General features: G+C 41.9%; 1 protein-coding gene across 1 annotated transcript in view; it reads left to right on the top strand.

Moving 5' to 3' along the window:
• The window catches only part of LOC127579936 (long-chain-fatty-acid--CoA ligase ACSBG2-like), a 62,272-nt gene that overhangs the window by 28,504 nt on the left and 14,994 nt on the right, over positions 1-18,774 (top strand). The window contains exons 3-11 of the mRNA XM_052033007.1: positions 2,797-3,050; positions 4,880-4,968; positions 7,158-7,278; positions 8,941-9,021; positions 9,201-9,350; positions 13,341-13,511; positions 14,231-14,412; positions 16,877-17,110; positions 18,444-18,661. Coding sequence (XP_051888967.1) covers positions 2,797-3,050; positions 4,880-4,968; positions 7,158-7,278; positions 8,941-9,021; positions 9,201-9,350; positions 13,341-13,511; positions 14,231-14,412; positions 16,877-17,110; positions 18,444-18,661 — 1,500 coding nt within the window. The remainder of the gene's footprint in view (positions 1-2,796; positions 3,051-4,879; positions 4,969-7,157; positions 7,279-8,940; positions 9,022-9,200; positions 9,351-13,340; positions 13,512-14,230; positions 14,413-16,876; positions 17,111-18,443; positions 18,662-18,774) is intronic.

Here is an 18,774-nt window from a genome sequence, read left to right on the forward strand (position 1 = left end):
TGTGAAATTTTTATATACAACGAGTTGTTATGATCTGCTGCAAGGTTGGTGAAAATGATTCATTGTTTCAGAAGAGAAATGGATAAATATTTGAAGAGAAAAGTTTACAGAGCTATGAGGGGATGAGAAGTGTCTGAAAGAGTGGACACAATGGGCCAAATTACTCCTCCATGATGTATGTGATTCTGTGGGTTCTTTTGATGTTCAAATGTACTCTGGACAGACACCCAAAGCCAAAAACTTGATGCTCAACCAGTTCACTTTTAAAGAATTAAACAATCTTTTAAACAATTTTAAAGAGAACAATAAGAAGGACACCTGGAGATTTCACAAGTCATTAAAAGCTGCAATTTTTACAAATGGAGGCACAGAGTGCAAAGGGCAGGATTATATGGTAAACATTCTGGTTCACTAAAGCATGATGCCCAATTCTAGTTCTGGGCATTGGAATGTATGTCACAGCCTTAGAGGTGTGGAGGAGATTTGCCCAAACTGTACCAGGGACGATGCAGTTGTTAGGAGACACTGGAAAAGTTGAGGTTTAAAAGGTGGGTAATTTTATTAGGGTGGATCGGATGAACCTTTACCATCAGTAGAGGTTATTAGAGGACATATATTTAGGGCAGTTTGGGGGAACAAAACTGAGGGGAGATGAGGCTTTTTGTTTGTTCAGTGAGTTGTGATCTGGAATTACTTTAAAAAGTGAATTTGGATATATACTTAACAGAAAATGCTAAACCATAGGGACAGAGCAAGGGGGCTGCAACCACTGACCGGAGAGCAAGCAAAGACATGGGTCCAATGGCCCCCTTTTGAGAAGTTCTACGCCACGATTCCGAGAGTGAGAAGGAAGGAAGATATGCTGAGGAGCATGGGAAGTAACTTTGCAGCATTGCTGAAGGGTTATAAGGATTTTCAACAAAAAGACTAAATTGACATGTTTTTACAGTTGGCTTGCTCTTGCTGATCTTATGTAGTTGGCAGCTCTTTGCCTAGAAATTGTACAGCACCAGGTTTATTTGCACTGTTATTCCATTTCAATGAAAAATTACTTGTAAAGGAAAATTATGGATTTATTTGTGAGTTCATTGAAATCGGTGTGCTCTGACTCTGCACTAAAGCCTGGTGAAGTGTGAGCAGGTGTGGTGCGATCTGCTGGTCACTGTGGGCCTGGACAACACTTCCCGAGTTTTGGATCATACTTTGTGAAGCCTATGCAGAAACAGACCTTCACAGTTCTGGTGAAAGGAAGTGTGTTCCCTCTGATGCTACTGGACCTGCTAAGCACTTCCAGCATGCTCTGCCTGTGAGGTGATTTCAGTGCCACCCCAATAATCCTTCTGATCCCTGGTATCTGATCATGGCCCCTCCTGCTTTCCTTGTGACTCTACCCAAGTCTTACCTTTACCTCCCTCCCCCTTGAGCTTCTTATCCCCTTTACACAACTCCTGTCCCTGTAGTCACCCCTCTCTGTGTGGCCTGGTCCTAGATATATAAAGGGCTGAAGATACTTCTTCATCCCTTTTTCCTCTCCTACCTATCACTTCTCAGCTTCTTGCATCGCCCCCCTCCTACCTTTTCCCCTATCACCTGCCTGTGTGTTCCCCTCCCCTGACCACCTTATTCTGGCTTCTGCCCTCTCCTTTTCCAGTCCTGATGAAGGGTCTCAAAACGTCGACTGTTTATTTCTCTCCATAGATGCTGCCTGACCTGCTGAGTTCCTCCAGCACCGTGTGTGTGTGTGTGTGTGTGTGTGTGTGTGTGTGTGTGTGTGTGTGTGTGTGTGTGTGTGTGTGTGTGTGTGTGGTGCTCCAGATTGCAGAATCTCTTGTCTCCTAGATGTAACCAATTTCCTTTGTCTGCTCCACAATGATGTGGAGTGTGAATGAAAGGATACTCAATTTTATACCCCTGAACAAATTGCTTTTGTTGTGGTGGCCCATTACCAATGTCATTCAGTTTCTTGGCCATTGTCCTTCTGATTCAGTCTGTGATATACTGAAGCTGTGTTCATACAAAAAACACATTTTTGTGTACCTTTGCTTAGTAATTAAACAGTGGAAGAAAAGCCATGCCACAGATTTTATGAAAAAAAGTGCTACATGTTAATAATTAATCCTTTATGTAATTAGCAAGTTGCCTAGAGAAGATGGGCTGCTTAAGTCTCATGACGTGAAATGTTGTATCAACACTGGAGGTTAATGTTTGTGGTCCTGTCATTTAATTAATTTGTACCTTATTCTTTTGTGTGTTTATTGTGTGCAGTTCTGGTTGCCGCACTATAGAAAGGATGTGATTGCACCCTCTCCAGTGGAATCACATCCTTTCTATAGATTCACCAGGATGTTGCCTGGATTGGAGCATTGCAGTTATAAGGAGAGACCTGCATATGTTGGGTTTTCCCCAGGGTGGAGGAGGTTGAGGGGTGACCTGATACAGGTATACAAACCTGGGAGGAGGATAGATAAGGTAGACAGTAGAAATCTCTCTCCCATAGTGGGGATGCCAAAGACAGAGCATAGGTGTAAGGCGAGAAGTAGGAGGTTTGGAGGGGGAATTTTTTACAGAGAGAGGAATCTGGAATGCGCTGCCTGAAGAGGTGGTGGAGGCAGATACCCTCACAGTATTTAAGAAACATCTAGACTAGCACTTAAATTACTAAGGTATTGGAGGCTACAGACCTAATGTGAATGAACGGGGTTAGTGTAGATGGCTACAACGGGCGGTATGGTCAGGTGGGCCAAAAGGCCAGTTTCTGTGCTGTATGACTCTATGACTCTGTGATTGCATTTTCAGAATCGTACCCTGCTAGAATTGCTCCTGCAACCAGCTTGTGGACCACAGAGAAGAGCAGTGCAGTCAAGATCCGAATGGAGGAGTCTGGTCGAGGGGCAGATTCGCCTCTGACTGTTGGCCAGATGTTCAAGCTGACAGTTAGAAATTTTGGTCACCATGACGCTTTGGCTTTCAAATTGGAAGATCATTGGGAAAAAATCACCTATAAACAATATTACAGTCTATGCAGGAAAGCTGCTAAAAGCTTTCTTAAGGCAAGTGTGTTCTATCCATCTTAAAGTGATTTCTGCATAAAATAACTTCAGTTATAGAAGGAAAATGTAAAATGCAAGATATTTCAATTTTAATAATTTCTTTCCCAGGAAGATTTGGCCCTCCTCTCAGACTCTGCACCACACCCACCCTACTCCTGTAACTAATCTAGTACAGATGGTGGGTCCAATGGAGCTGGGCCTCCTGGTTCTGGAGTTGGCCAGTGAGACACAGGCCTCAGCTGGTGCACTACTGAGGTCCTGCCCCTGAAACACCTTTGACAATCTTTGGCAGGAAGCAAGACTGAGGGCAGGGCTTCTGATGAAAAACACTATGATGCTGGGCAGGGTTTCTCCTGTCAGTCTGTGAGGCTTTGATGTACAGTGACAGTTAAACTATATTAAAATTGCTTTAAAGGGGGTTGTGGTGAATGACTGATCTTTGGAGTTTAGTGTTGGGGCCATTGTTTTTTTTGATCTATAATACTGATCTAGACTTGGGGATATGCACCACAATTTCTAAATTTGTTGATTGCATTAAACATGGCAATATTGTGAAGAAGACATTGATAGATTGCAGCAGGATATAAGCATCTGGGAGACAAATATAGAATAAAGGATATTTTTCTAAAAAGTGTGTGGGGGGGGGGGGGCGGCAGGAGCAGAGGGACCCACACGTTTCTGAAAGTGGCAAGGCAGGTTGAGAAAGCCAGTAATAAAGCATACGCAATTCTGAGCTCTATCAACAGAGGTCTTGAGTATAAAAGTGGAGAAGTCAAACTAAATCTTTATAAAACATGCATCTGGCCACCTCTGGAATACTGAATTCAATTCTGGTCACAGCATTATCGGAATTGAGAAAAGATTTATGACAATTGTTCCTGGGGTGATGCACTACAATTACAAGAATAGATGAGAGATGTTAAGACTTCATTAGAGAAGGTTGAGTGGAGATCTGATAGAAGTTTATAAAACGATGAGGTGCCTAGACAGGAGGTTGTTCCTGTTGATGTAGGGGTGGAGGACTGGAGGTCACAGGTATAAAGGAAGGGAACTGAGAGCAACAAGGGAAAAATCTTCATTGGGGTGTAGTTGGAATCTGAAATGCACTGTCTTTGGAGCCATACCTGAAGATTAATAACATGGAGATCAGTTCCTTTAAGAGGCTTTCAAGAGAAATTTCGATAAATATATACTGAGGAAAAATTTGCAAGGCTACTGAGAAGGGGCTGGAAAGTGGAATTAGGGTTCACTGATAGAGAGCTGGTGCAGACACAAGGGGCTGAAACGCCTCTTTTTTTGCTATAAGCATTCTTTGATTCTATGAAATTTCTTAATTGAAGCACTTCAGACTATGCATTGGTAATTAAAAACATTGGAAAAAAATAGTACAATAAGTGGGTGCAACAAAACCTGAACATTTTCTTCCTATATCCAGGTCATGAATCCCCATTTCAATGATTGGTGGGGAATCCCAGTAAGATTTGGAGCTTGTAACATACGCCCTATGCACGCCCTGGCACCTGTCACAAAGTCCGTCCCAAACAGACAGTGGGTCTCCTCAGCCTGCTACTCCTTGCCTGAAGGCTGACGCTTCCATTCAAGAGCTTTCAGCTACAGCCAGCTCCATTTCTCCCACAGTGGATAAAATATGAATTCAACTCTGTGGCTTCTGGAGATCATCATGTTACATATTACATTCTACATTTCTTCAACACATGTACATCAGCTCTATTCTGGATCTCTATACTGTATCTCTGTACAACCAATCAAGTGCAGTTACTCGACATATGGAGAGGTGGTTGGTAAAATATTTGTGTTTGTGTTCACAGCTTGGACTGCAACGTTTCCATGGAGTTGGCATCCTAGGATTCAACTCTCCAGAGTGGTTCATTGCAAACGTTGGAGCAATTCTGGCAGGGTATGCCCTCAGAAACTGTAACTTGGTGAACATGGACTTGTGCATTTTATGTACTTTCAGAAAAGTTCATTTAATGGAAACAATTTGTTCAGCAGGTCAGGCAGCTACCTGTGGAGAGAGAAGCAGAATTAACATCCAGGTTGATAATCCGACATCATACCTGAAACAGTAACTCCCTACAGAAGTTGCCTGACCTGCTGAGTATTTCTGTTTTTAATTTAGATTTCCAGGCTTTGCAGTTTTTTTGATTTTCAAGAATTGTTTGATAATCAGTGAATTAAAAAGCAAAAATGAAATAAGTGGGGAAAAATAAAACTGAACTTGCCTTTTTCATCTCTGTATCTCAATTACCCATTCAAATGAGTGGTGTGGAATCCCACTGAGACTGGAGTTCAGTGACAGAGCACTGTTACAGAATGCCCTGGCACCTGCCACTCAATCCATCCCAGACGCTCAACAGGTGCTTTAGTCTGTGACTCCTTACCACTGAGTGGCTGAATGTTCCCTTTTAGTGCCGTCAATCCTGCATTAAAATTAAATACTTGCATTAGTTATTCTACTTATAATCTCTGTAAAGGGTTTAAAATCTGTATTTATTCAGAATTTTATATTAATTACATTAATAGCCTTTCGGTTAGTAATAAATCTGACTTGTATCCCAGATCAAAAAAGAGCAGCTTGCTCCTGCTGAGGAATGGTTGTAAATATGACCTGGTTACATGTCCCTCCCCAGGCTACAACAGGGTTCTGTTCCTGTGAACTGTTTGTAACCTGAACAGTTGGCAAGTCAGAAATGTGGCCACAAGTCGAATTCCCACACAGCAGAAGGGGCCAGCAGCTTCTCCGCAGCTGACGAATCCATCTCGTCATTCTCCCAAATGCTTGTATGTATGTATGGGCTGTACATAAGTTGGCCATTCATAAGCTGGGGAGGACCTGTATTTAGATTCTGACCTCGCACCACTTGCTCTCGGAGTGTTTTTGCCAGGAGGATGCATTTGTGCCAATATGCTTGCACATGCTACATTAATGCTAAATGGTCAAAAGTAATGCAATTTAGCCATTACTTCAAGCATTGATAAAAATAATGCAGAGCAACATTACAGGACACTCTCATATTTCTCATGACATTGAAGGAGGCCATTTGTCCCATCGAGTCTATTCTGGCTCTCAGAGCAATCCCATCAATTCCATTCCTCCACTTGTTTCCCTGTAACCTAATCTCTCTCTCTCTCTCACATGCTCATCAACGTCCTCCGATTCTCCTACCACAAACCTACACTTGAGACAGTTTACAGTGACCAATCATCCTAATAACCAGCACATCTTTGGGATGTGGGAGGAAGCCAGAACACCTGAGGGAAAACCATCCAGTCACACAGACAGCATTATTCGTCAGGATCGAACTTGGATCTCTGGAACTCTGAGGTGGCAGCACTGCTCTGCCCTTTTGAAGTGGTTAACATGAATGTGATTGTGTGTGGAAAAGGCACAAAGCCAAGGAATATCCAACCATTTTTCTGTTAGTATGAGCAAAGAGTGTTACACATTGAGTGTCTGGTCTAGCAATGCTCTTTACCACTACACAGGGAACATGTGAGTCTTTTTTTCTGTATTTCCTCTGTCGAAGATCTGATTTGTGTTGAAAATTGTGTCAAAATTAGCCTTGTTGCAAATGATTGGTATTCTTCCTTTTTCTCTTGATCATTGATTCCTTTCTGGTCTTTACTTCCATAGGTTCTAGTCATTCTCCAGTCTAACACTAACAGAGTTGGTTAATAAGAATTGACAGTCTTTTCAGCTGGGAGTTGGGGAAGCTCCACTGCCATGTTTAATGCTGACTTCATTGGATATCTGAAGCAGGAACCCTGGTTAAATTTTGCTTTCTAAAACAAGAGTGTTGATGTATTTGGCATATTACAATCAAGTACTGTGAATACTGTGCACAGATCAGAGATCAAACTTGAATCTTTCTGGTCTTGCAACTAAGTTCTTCAATATATTAAGCTGTAAGGAAATTCTGTAAAAAAAAATGTTGAGATGGATGAAATGATACCACTTGCAGGTCATCTGTTGATGACCGTCCTTTCTAATTAGTGTGAATTTGGCTTTTCTGACTCGGCAGTGGTGCACGTTCAATATTGAGTGAAGGTTTGTGCATTTAATAACAAGTTTTCTCTCAACTGTAGTGGCTTGTCTGTTGGGATTTATACAACAAGTTCTCCAGAAGCATGCATGTATGTGATCCAGAACAGCAAGGCTAATGTTGTGTTGGTGGAGAATGATAAACAACTGCAGAAAATTTTGGAGGTGCGACTTGTTTTAACTTTAGTTCTCAGTCGATATTATTAATTGTGTATGGCTTCTTACATGTATTTTAAAAAAAAATGCTATAAAGCAATATATAGAGGAATGTGGACTATAGAACCTTGAACATTAGTGTACAGACCTCTTTGACCGTGGCATCTACATCAAGGTAACTCTGCATTTAAAAACTTGATATTTATAGTTGTGAAAAAATGAATTCCTGTGAAATGGTCAATGTTTGCATGTGTTGTCCATCCTTGATTGCACTTGAATGCCACCTTCTTCAACTATTAAAGTCTGCAGTGATGATGACCCCAGAGCACTCACTGTTCAAGATGAGAGATTAGTCCAAAAGATACGAGCCCACGTGACCCAAGGCATTTTGGCAGATTGGATCTGAAATTGGCTTGGTGATAGAGGCAGAGAGTGGTGGAGGATTGCTTTTGAAATTGGAAGTTGTAGCCAGTAGTTTACTGCAGGGATCAGTGCTGGGACCCTTGCTGTTTGTTATGTGCATTAATAATCTGGATGTGAATGTAGGAGGTATGATTAGTAAATTTACAGATAGCATGAAAAGTTGTGTTGTTCATATGAGGCAGGTAGTTTTTGGCTATAGAAGAAAATTGATGAGTTGGTAAGATGAGCAGAGCAGTGGCAGATGGGATTTAAATATGAAACTGGTGAAATTTGGGAGGACTGATAAGGCCAGGATATGTCAATAGTAGGACCTTTGGAAGTGCTGAGAGGTTGAGAGATCTTCGTTTACGTGTCCAAGGATCTCTGAAGGCAACAGCACAGGTAGATAAGGTGGTTAAGAAGGCTAATGTAGGTTGAGAATATAAGAGCAAGGAGGTTGCACTGGAGAGGGTGCAGAGGAATTTTGGGATGAAGAATTTCATCTATGAGGAGAAACTGGACAGGTTGGGTTTGTTGTCTTGGATTGCTGAGGGTAGGACTTGATGATGGTACACAAAATTTATGGGAAACATAGATATGATAGATACTAATAAACCTGGCTCCTTAGCAAAGCTGTCTCTTATTAAAGGGCATAGATTTAAGGTAAGGGGATTTGAAGAAGAAATTTTTCACCCTGAGGACTGTTGAAATCTGAAACTCCCTGCCTGAGGGGGTAGTGGAGGCAGGTACTCCTACAACATTAAAAATAATACTTAGATGAGCATTGTGCAATGAATTGACCTGTACGATCGGTATGCAAGACAAGTTTTTCACTGTACCTCGGTACAAGTGACAATAATACACCAATACCAATACTTAAAATGCCATGGCATAGAAGGCTTCAGGCTAAGTGCTAGAAAATAGGATTACAAAAAATTACCCCTTGGTGTAGGTTAATACCAAAAAGAATCAAAGAGGAATTGTTTGAAGTGTGAGAGAAAATAAGTCACAGTGGTAGCAAGTTGGATGGTCATTTTAGTGGTAGTAGTGTCAAGGGACCAGCCATTCATCTCTTTTTTTTCCAGCCACTCTTACCTTATTGCTAAAATATCAAATGTATATGCATGAAGATTTTAGTATTGTTTCTAGGAAATCCATGATGGAATGGATATCCAATTTAATTATAGTCAGTTTGATAAGGTGAATGCACTTGCTTGCTCCAAAGACTATGAAATTTAATATTTGAAATTATTTTACTTTATTTTTTAGGTTAGACATGAGTTGCCTCACCTCAAAGCAATTGTTCAGTACAAAAATGAGTTGGAAGAACAGTATCCAGGCCTTTATACTGTAAGAGCTCTTGCATTATTTATTCTGAAAGCTTATTTTGCCAGATGTAGATTTTGAACAGTTAACTCAATTATTCTGCATTTAATATAATTTAGATTTCTTTTTAAGTTAAACATACAAAATATTATTTGACTGTGTTGGAAAAAAGACATAACAATTTTCTTTTGACCTTTACTAAGTGGAAACAATTCATGGAACTTGGGAGTAGTATCAGTGAAACAGAGCTGGCTGAAGTTATTAACACTCAGAGGGCTAATCAATGTTGCACATTAATCTACACGTCTGGAACTACAGGGACACCAAAAGGAGCAATGCTTAGCCACGACAATGTGAGTTTTGATCAACCTTAATTTGCACTTGGAATAATTGATGGAATTCAATGTATGATACAAAAGTACTTCTTTCATTAAAGAACTAGTGACTTTTGAGATTAAAGTATTTCTGTTAAACTTCTGGAATATGCCAATGTGAGTAGCTATTTGTATTCATGTTCAGAGGCGAACAACCATAAAGTGGCTAATCATAACTTGGTTTGTCAGAACCTTGTATGAAAAAGACTTCTAAAAAAATTATGAGTAGACTATATTCTAAAATGCTAGTACCCTGAGGAATGGTGGTGCTGGAAACAAATGGAGATTAGAATATACAAATTATAATTCACCACTGAGATGTTTAAACAAATTTACATAAATAATTGTTAACTATTTTCTCAAAGTGGTTTGCACTTGTACTCATTAATGTCCAAGACAATACAGAATAAGGCAATGTTCAAAGCAATGGTAGTGCACCAAGGTAGTAGTTTAGGGTTGGAGGTGGGGAAAGAGGGCAGAGTGTGTTCAGCAATGATGAGTTAAAGCAGATGCCTACCTGGAGGAAGGTGGTTGCCTCATTCTGTGTGGGCCTCAGCCCTTTGGGTGAGAGATTTCACTCTGTTCTTGCAGACCTCTTATGCTCAGAAGTTTGTGTAAGTGACATCAAATTAGCATAGTACACTGCTTAGCATCGATGCACATGCCCAGTAAATTTCATGCATTGGCCCAGCGTGCCTCCTCCTCTGACCCAGATGTGGCATTCCAAGCACCAAAGTTTGAGTGCCTCTGTGAGGTGCAGACTCACTGAAAGTGGTTTTACAGGTGGATGGGGTAGTGAAGCAGACATTTGGTATGCTTGCCTTTATAGGCCAGGGCACTGAGTATAAGAATTGGGATGTCATGCTGCAGCTGTACAAAACATTTGGGTAGACTGCAGTTGAAGGGTTAGAGTCATGGAGAGAGACAGCACAGTAACAAATCCTTTGGCCTACCAAGTCCACTCTGGCCATCAACCACACATTTACGCTAATCCTACCTTCTCATTGACTTCCCCCTATATTCTACCATTTTATCTTCACACAATGAGCAGTTTGCAGCAGCCAATTAACCTATCAACCTGCGTATCTTTGGGATATGAGAGGAAACCAAAGCACCTGGTGAAAACCCACGTGGTCACAGGGAGAACGTGCAATCTCCACACAGACAGCACTGGAGGTCAGGATTGAACCTGGGTCGCTGGTGCTGGAGGGCAGCAGTTTTACCAGCTGCGCCATTGCGCCACTACAAGAAGGATGTGATAGCAATAGAAAGAGCAGAAGAGAATTCACCAGGATGTTGCCTGGAATGGAGGGCTGTAGTTAGAAGGAGAGATTGGACAGGGTGGGTTTATTCTCACTGGAAGGTGGGAGGCTGAGGGGTGACCTTGTATGGGTTTATAAAATTATGTGGGGCATATATAGGATAGATGGTCTTTTTCCCTGGGTGGTGGAGTCTAGAGATAGAGGGCATAGGTTAAAGGTGAGAGGGGAGAGATTTAAAGGAGATCTGAGGGATGTTTTTCCACAGAGGGTGATGGTCAAGTGGAAAGAATTGTCAGAGGAGGTGGTAGAAGCGGATACAATTACGATGTTTAAAAAGTATTTGGACAGGTACTTGGATGGGAATGACACAGAGGGATACAGGTCTAATGCGGGTAAATGGGATTAGCATAGATGAGTATCACAGTCCACACGTATGTGGTGGACTGCTTCTGTGCTGTATGCTTTTCTGAGCCTAAGACACTGGATGTTGTAGCTGGGAAGATGAGCTCATGGAAGCTTTACTGAGTTGCCGCGATGCATCCTGTGGAGGGTACATACTTTGGCCATATTAGGGAGGGACACACACAGGCACAATGTCCTTAATTGATGACAGAATTTCATCTCTACAAAGACTGTGTGGCAGTCACTCAGATCATGATTCTGATGGACAGCTGCATCTGTGACACTCCATTCTGAAGACCAGAAGAAGTAAGTTTATCTGCTTGTTGTTTTCCCACCACTTACCAATACCTGCTGCAAGTCCAGTCTGTCAGCTATGCTCTTCAGTATTTGTCCAGGTCCTGAGGGGTGATATGAGAGAATTATTCTTGGCACTGGAATTCAAAGACCCCACCAAGAATGCAATCCATGTGCCTGCTACCTTCAGTGCTTCCAAGTGGTCTTCCGTGTTTAGAAGTTTGTTTTTTAATTTGTTCATAGGACCTGCATTTATTGCCCAGCCCTAAAAACTCCTGAGTGGAGTGACATCCTGTTCAAATTGTAGTTGAACCAACCGCCTTGTGGGTCCAGGGTCTTAGTTCAGACTGGGCATTGGTGTGTCAGATGGGTCTTAATGACAATGTGATTACTGTTTCATTACCCAGAGTAGGCAGGGGAATCCTTTGCCCATATTTGAGCTGATGACATGAGACCCCACAGAGTCAGGATTCGTGTTGACTCGCTGGGCCACTTCTTTCTGATTACACATCACTCTGTTGTCATCCTGGGATGGTGATGGAAGAGGCTGAAATGTTGGCTGTAAGTTGTGGTTCTGTGCAAGACTAATCTGTGAGACGGTTCTCCCAATGTAGGCATACCTGCAGATGTTATTGAGCAGCACTTTACAGGCAGAACTGGATACGTCTTTGATAGGTCTGAATTTGGTGCCTGTGTCAGTGCTGCATGGTTTGTCTTTTGTTGTGGTTTCTGAGCTTATTCATTCAGTACCCTCAGTATTGCACTGTATTTATTAATCTTAATGTTGACTTGGATGTTTCTTTCCAGGATAATAGATAAGGGTGTGAGTGAAATCAAAATGTAATGGAGTGTGGACTGGCCTATTTTCCTTTTTCATGAGCGGCTTTTCAATTACATGTTGCATCATGTATAAAAACACAGGACTGCAATACCTGTAGTAGTTGAATTCAGCCATTGACAAGAAAGTCAGGGAGGGCAAAAGGACCCATGAAGTCCATAAAGCACAGATTCATGGACATGGACAAGAGCTTTTTATGGTTTCCATAGCTCCCTAGTATCCTTGTTCTTATTTAGAAAAGTTTAGCTGATCACTCTCATGAAATCGCCTCATTCCCAAAACGTGGAATATGCCTTTCTTTGCGTGATGTATATATTTTTGCCATTTGGTCTTCAAATCACAGAATCTAGTTTACTGTTATTTTCACTTGGCCTTTATACAATTTATTAGGTTTTGTTGGCTAGTGATGCATATTTAATGGACTGACTTGGGCTGCAAACCCATTTATATAATAACACAATGGATTTGGACAGGAGTGAAGACAATATGAACAAACTTAACTATTCTTGTTCTTCTTCTGATGGTCTCTCTCTCTCATTTCTCCTTTCCTCTCCCTCTGCTTTGCACTTTGTACAAACCCTCACCACCTGCTCCTCGCACACCTCCACTTCTCAGCCCCTCCTTTCTCCACACCTCATCTTTCTTCCCCAAGGCCCCTCTCACTACCAATTGTACCTCTCTCTTCAGCCACGGGGTTTCCCCACAAGGCTCCAGATGGATCCAGCGGTTGCCTGACCAAGCTGAGACATTACCGTTTGGGACTGTCTGACTGGAGTCCTGATAGGTCCTTTAAGTGTAACCCTTGCTGGCAGTTCTTTCCATTGTAAGGCTCTTGTACTCACTGAACCTTACTGCAACATGTCACCTGAATGAAGAGCGGAAGGATACCATGCTTAGTAATGGCAGGTGTCAGCAAGATGATCAAGCACCTTTTACTTTGGCAGGAAACAAGTAAAAATTCTTCTGGCTTCATATGGGAAGATAAGTGGAGCAGGTACTTATTTGGGAATGAGGTATGTTCTAGGAATGGTGGATAGTGTGTGAGACAAGTTGTAACTCTATGCTTTGAAATGAACTTAAAAATAAACACCACTGTTCTCAAATGGAATAATTCTTTGGGTGCTGGACTGTTCCCAGTGTGTTGAAGAATGCTCTTCTGACATTTCTTTCTAGGTAACTTGGACTGCCTACACAGCAGGGAAGACGGTGGGGGTTTCTTCTGAAATTCAGGAAAGAGGTGTCAGTTTCCTTCCAATGAGTCACATTGCAGCACAGATGATGGATATGTGGATTCCATTGAGGTTTGGATCCACAACCTACTTTGCACAGCCAGATGCACTCAAGGTAGGGGCTTTAAGTGGACAGACTCCCTCTTCGAGGAATTGATTTATTTGTTCAAATCTATGTAGCAACTGAACTCTTATTAGGATTTCTTTCTTAATTGCTCTCCAACTAAAATCTTTTGTTTTTTTTCTTTGTTTACAACAGTCCTTGTCAAGTTATCCTGTTCTTTTTCTGTCTTTCTGTTATAAAGACCTTTTTACCTTCACTGAGAAGAGATTTCTTTACTCAGTTTTTTGCAAATCTTTCACACTTTCTGCCTCCGGAAGGCTGTTCAAGGCCAAAATTGATTTTTCATTGATATAGGAAAGAGGAGTTGAGGATCAGCCATAATCTTATTGAACAATGGCTAGATGTTCTACTCCTGTTACTATTTCCTGTGTCAGTAACAAGCACAAGCTTCCTTTCAGCAATAGGTGCCTCCCAGTAGAGTCACTGGGTAGCTATCAGCAACAGAAGCCTGGTTATCCTGACTCTTCTTCCCTCTTGCTTTTCCCTCCCACCCTACAACTTCTTTCTGGATTCCTGTAACCTTCCACTTCTTGGTTGGGACCCTCCCTATAGTATCTGTTCAGTGACCTGTGGGTTTAGAACATAGGACAGTACAGTTCAGGAACAGGCCCTTTGGCATAATATAATTGGGTACCAGAATGAGTTTTGGTAAACTGGTGATGTTTATTGTATTAAGTACCAATATTCTTAAATTATTGATTTTTTTTTAGAATTCTTTAGTGGAAACTTTGAAAGAGGTACATCCCACTGCCTTTTTAGGAGTACCACGTGTTTGGGAGAAAATGGAGGAAAGGTTAAAAGAAATTGGTGCTAAATCATCAGCTCTGAAACGAAAGATAGTTGCCTGGGCAAAGGATAAAGGCCTACAAGCAAGTTATAATGTTATGAATGGGTATGTTAACCGATGAGGCTTTATTTAATATTGGTACAACAGTAAATCAAGAGTTCTGTGCAGAACAGTAGAAGATGATCCAGTTCATCCATTATTTGATGTCAGCTCTGCTTGTATTGGTTCCTTCTCTCTCAAACAGTCTTCCTGCCAAATGTTTATCCTCATTCTGTTGATGTCATGTGCATCATGGTCCGATCTGCGTGTTTGGCAGTGTGTGCAAATGTAGGATAATTGTTCTCAATGCTAAAACCTGGAGAGTGGTTCTGGTGTGTTGTTGGTGCTCTGTGCATTTTATAATAAAGCAGAGAAATCCTGCATTACTCAGCTTGGATATGAGGTGTCCAAGGTCATGTAGCATGGAAGCGGGCCCTTTACCCTACCTGTCTATGCCGACCAAGATGTCTATCCAAGCTAGTCCCATGTGCCTGCCTTTAGCCCATATCTCTAAACCTTGTCTATCCATGTACCTGTCTTATATGTGTTTTAATCATTGTACCTGCTTCCTCTGCTCTCTCTGGCAGCTCATTCTGTGTGTGGTGGTGGTGGGGGGGGGGGGGGGGTGGTGGAGTTGCCCTTCAGGTCCCCTTTAAACCTTTCTCCTCTCACCTTTAATCCATGTCCTCTAGTTTTAGACTCCCCTACCTAGTGGAAAAAAGACTCTGACCAACCACTTTTTCTATGCCCCTTATGATTTTACATACCTCCTATAAGGTCACCCCTCAGCCTCCTACACTCCGGGGAAAACAGTCCCAGGCTACCCAGTCTGTCATTGCAAACCAAGCCCTCTGGTCCTGGTAATATTCCTGTGAATCTTTTCTGCACCCTTTCCAACTTAATGTCATCCTTCTTATAGCTAGGTGACCAGAACTGTACTCAGTACTCCAAGTGTGGCCTCACCACCAACTTGTACAGTTGCAACATGATATCTCAACTCCTGCACTCGAGTCCTGACTGATGAAGGCAAGTGTGCCAAATGCTGCCTTCACCACCTTTTTCTACCAGAGTGACCACTTTCAGGGAACTATGTACCTGTACCCCTAGGTGTTCTACAACACTCTCCAGGGCCCTACCATTTATGTGCAAGTTCTGCCCTGCTTTAACTTACCAAAATGCAACACCTTGTGCTCGTCTGAGTTAAATTCCATCTGCCGTTCCTTGGCCCACTTCCCCAGTTCATCTAGATCCTGTTGTGATCTGAGATGGCCTTCTCCATTGTCCACTACACCATTAATTTTGATGTCATTCGCTAACTTATGTTTAACATTGTCATCTAAGTGGACCCAGCACCGATCCCTATGACACACCACTAGTCACAGGCCTCCAATCTGAATAACAACCTTTTACTACCACCCTCTGACTCCTTCCACCAAGCCAATTTTGTATCCAATTGGCTTGCTAACCCTGGATCACATGTGATCCAAACTTCCAGACTTGCCTACCAAGTGGGCTTGTCAAAGGCCTTACTAATGTCCATGTAGACAATGCCTTCTGCCCTGCCCTCACCAATCCTCTCGGTAACCTCTTCAAAAAAAAACCTCTCATTTGTGAGGCCCGATTTCCCACACACAAAGCTATGCTATCCTTTCCAAATGCAGATAGATCCTATTCCTCAGAATCTCCTCCAGTAATTTTCCCAGCACTTAAGTTGGGTTCACTGGCCTGTAGTTCCCTGACTTCTTCTTGCAACCCTCCTTAAGTACAGGCACATTAGCCACCCTGCAGTCTTCCCTCACTTGTGGCTATAGATGATGCAATTATCTCTGCCAGGGCCCCAGCAACTTCTTCCCTCACTTCCCACAACATCCTTAGTTGATGGAGAGGCAAGAATGGAATGGAAGAATTGAACTTGGAATATTACTTTTTGAATACAAATGGAACAAATGGAAACAGTAGATTTATGAATTATTCAATAATGAGAAAATGTGGAATAATTTAAGTAACATCAAATATTGCATCGTGGGGAAGAGTTGCCCTAATCAGTGGAAAATTGTTTTAAAATGCCTTTGTTTTTTCACTGCATCCAATTAGGAGTTGCCAAGACTCTTGCTGCACCTGACTCCATCCTGTTTCAATCCCTTGTAATCAACATAATGAACTGAATTTAGAGTCCGAGTTATTATCACTGACTTTTGCATTGTGAAATGTGTTGTTTTGTGGCTGCAGTACGGTGCAAAGAATAAAATTAGTATAAATTACAAAAATAGCACAAAAAAAGGAATAATGAGGTAGTGTTCATGGACTGTTCAGAAATCTGATGGCGGAGGAGAAGAAGCTGTTCCCGAACCGTTGAGTGTGGGTCTTCAGGCTCCTGTACCTCCTCCCTGATGGCAGTAACGAGAAGAGGGCATACTTATGTTTAAGCTATAGAAGCCTATACTTAAGCTGCTATTTCTCCCTTTTCTTGGTGAATATGTGCTGTGGAATGAGCTCAGAATAATTATTTGCATCTCTGTTTATGTTACAGAATTAATTCAGTACCTTGGGGTTACACCCTGGCGAATAAACTGTTGTTTCAGAAAGTTCATAATGCCCTGGGCCTGGACCAGTGTACGAAGTGCTTGACAGGAGCTGCACCCATCACTAAAGATACACTGGAGTTCTTCATGAGTCTCCATGTCCCAATTTATGAACTGTATGGAATGAGTGAGAGTACTGGTCCACACACAATCTCTTCTGCAGGATCGTTTCGAATTACAAGGTCTCTGCATAGTAATACCTATGTAGTTAAGCTTATTGGATTTGCAATCTTTCAAAAATGCCATTGTTTAAAAGTCATAGAGTTGTACAGCACAGAAACAGGCCGTTTGGTCCACCATGCCCATGCTGACCTTTTTGCCTGTCTATACTAATCCCATCTACTTGCATTAGGACTGTATCCTTCCATGCCTTGCCTATTTAAGTATCTGTTTAAACACCTCTTAAACGTAGTCATTGTATCTGGTTTCACCACCTCCTCTGGCAGCGAGTTCCAAATATCAACCACTCTCTGTGTAAAAGGAAACTCCTTCCTCTCACCTTGAACCTATTCCCTCTTGTTGGTGATATACCTAACATGGGAAAAAGATTCTATCTACCCTATCCATACCTCTTTATAATTTTATATATTTCTATCAGATCACCCTTCAGCCTCCTACGGCCTAGGGAAAACTAGTCTCTCCCACAACTGAAGTCCTCCAATCCAGCCAACGTCCTGATGAATCTCCTCAGCACTCCCTCCAGTACAACCACATCGTTCCTATAGTGTGGCGACCAGAACTGCACACAATAGTCCAAGTGCGGTCCAACCAGTGTTTTGTAAAGTTGCAACATAACATCCCAACTTTTGTGTTCTCTGCCCTGACCTATGAAGGCAAGCACACCGTATGCCACCTTCACCAGATGAAAGGTCTCGACCCGAAACATTGACTGTCCATTTCCATCTAAAGGTGCTGCCTGACCCACTGAGTTCCTTCAGCGCCTTTTGTGTGTGGCTCCAGATTTCTAGCATTTGCAGTCTCGTGTGTCTTTATAATGCAAGTGCTTTGGTTCAGCTTGAGATTGTGGGGAAAAAAAATTAGGCTTTTATTTGAAAATGGAAAATCCGATCTCATTTAATAGGCTGGAGTTTGAAGCAAATGCGAGGGTTGTGACAAGAACGTGGAGACACATACCCATTCTGTCAGAAATCATCTCTTCAAGCACACTTCCAAGTACTACTTAAATGTGGTGAAGTTTCCACTTTGAGCATTTTTAGTATTTTGTTTCTCTTTTCTATCTCTGCTCTCAATATTTAATCTGTAGTCAAGGCTTCAGATTATTATCTCCAGAGAGATAGAAAAAAGAGTTAATATTTCTCTCTTGCTGCCTGACCTGCTGATTATTTCCAGCTTCTCTTTTATTTCAGCTTTCCTGGCATCTGTGTTATCTTGCCTTTGCTGCATTACTTAAACATCCAGTTACACCATTATCTGGTTGTTGGGTTTACTAGCTTTATCCTCAGATTAAGTGCAGTAATAATCTCAAATGCTTACTTTTTATCTTTCTCTCACCAGCTCTGGAAAGGAGATGGATGGCTGCAAGACTAAAATTGCCGATCCAAATGAAGAAGGTGTTGGAGAAATATGTTTCTGGGGAAGACATGTCTTCATGGGATACTTGAATATGGAGGAGCAGACCAAAGAAACTGTGGATGAAGAGGGCTGGATGCATACTGGAGACTTGGGAAAATTCGATGAAGATGGATTCCTGTATATTACAGGCAGAATAAAAGGTAACATAACTTTTCTGGCAATTTTATCCCTCCATCACCCTCCTCTGAAACCTGGTACTGCTTGCTGGGTTTCATGTCCGGGCTCTGGTCAGTTATCTTTTCTCAATGTGCAT

Source organism: Pristis pectinata, chromosome 2, assembly GCF_009764475.1.
Source record: "Pristis pectinata isolate sPriPec2 chromosome 2, sPriPec2.1.pri, whole genome shotgun sequence".
In the NCBI taxonomy this organism is placed as follows: Eukaryota; Metazoa; Chordata; class Chondrichthyes; order Rhinopristiformes; family Pristidae; genus Pristis; species Pristis pectinata.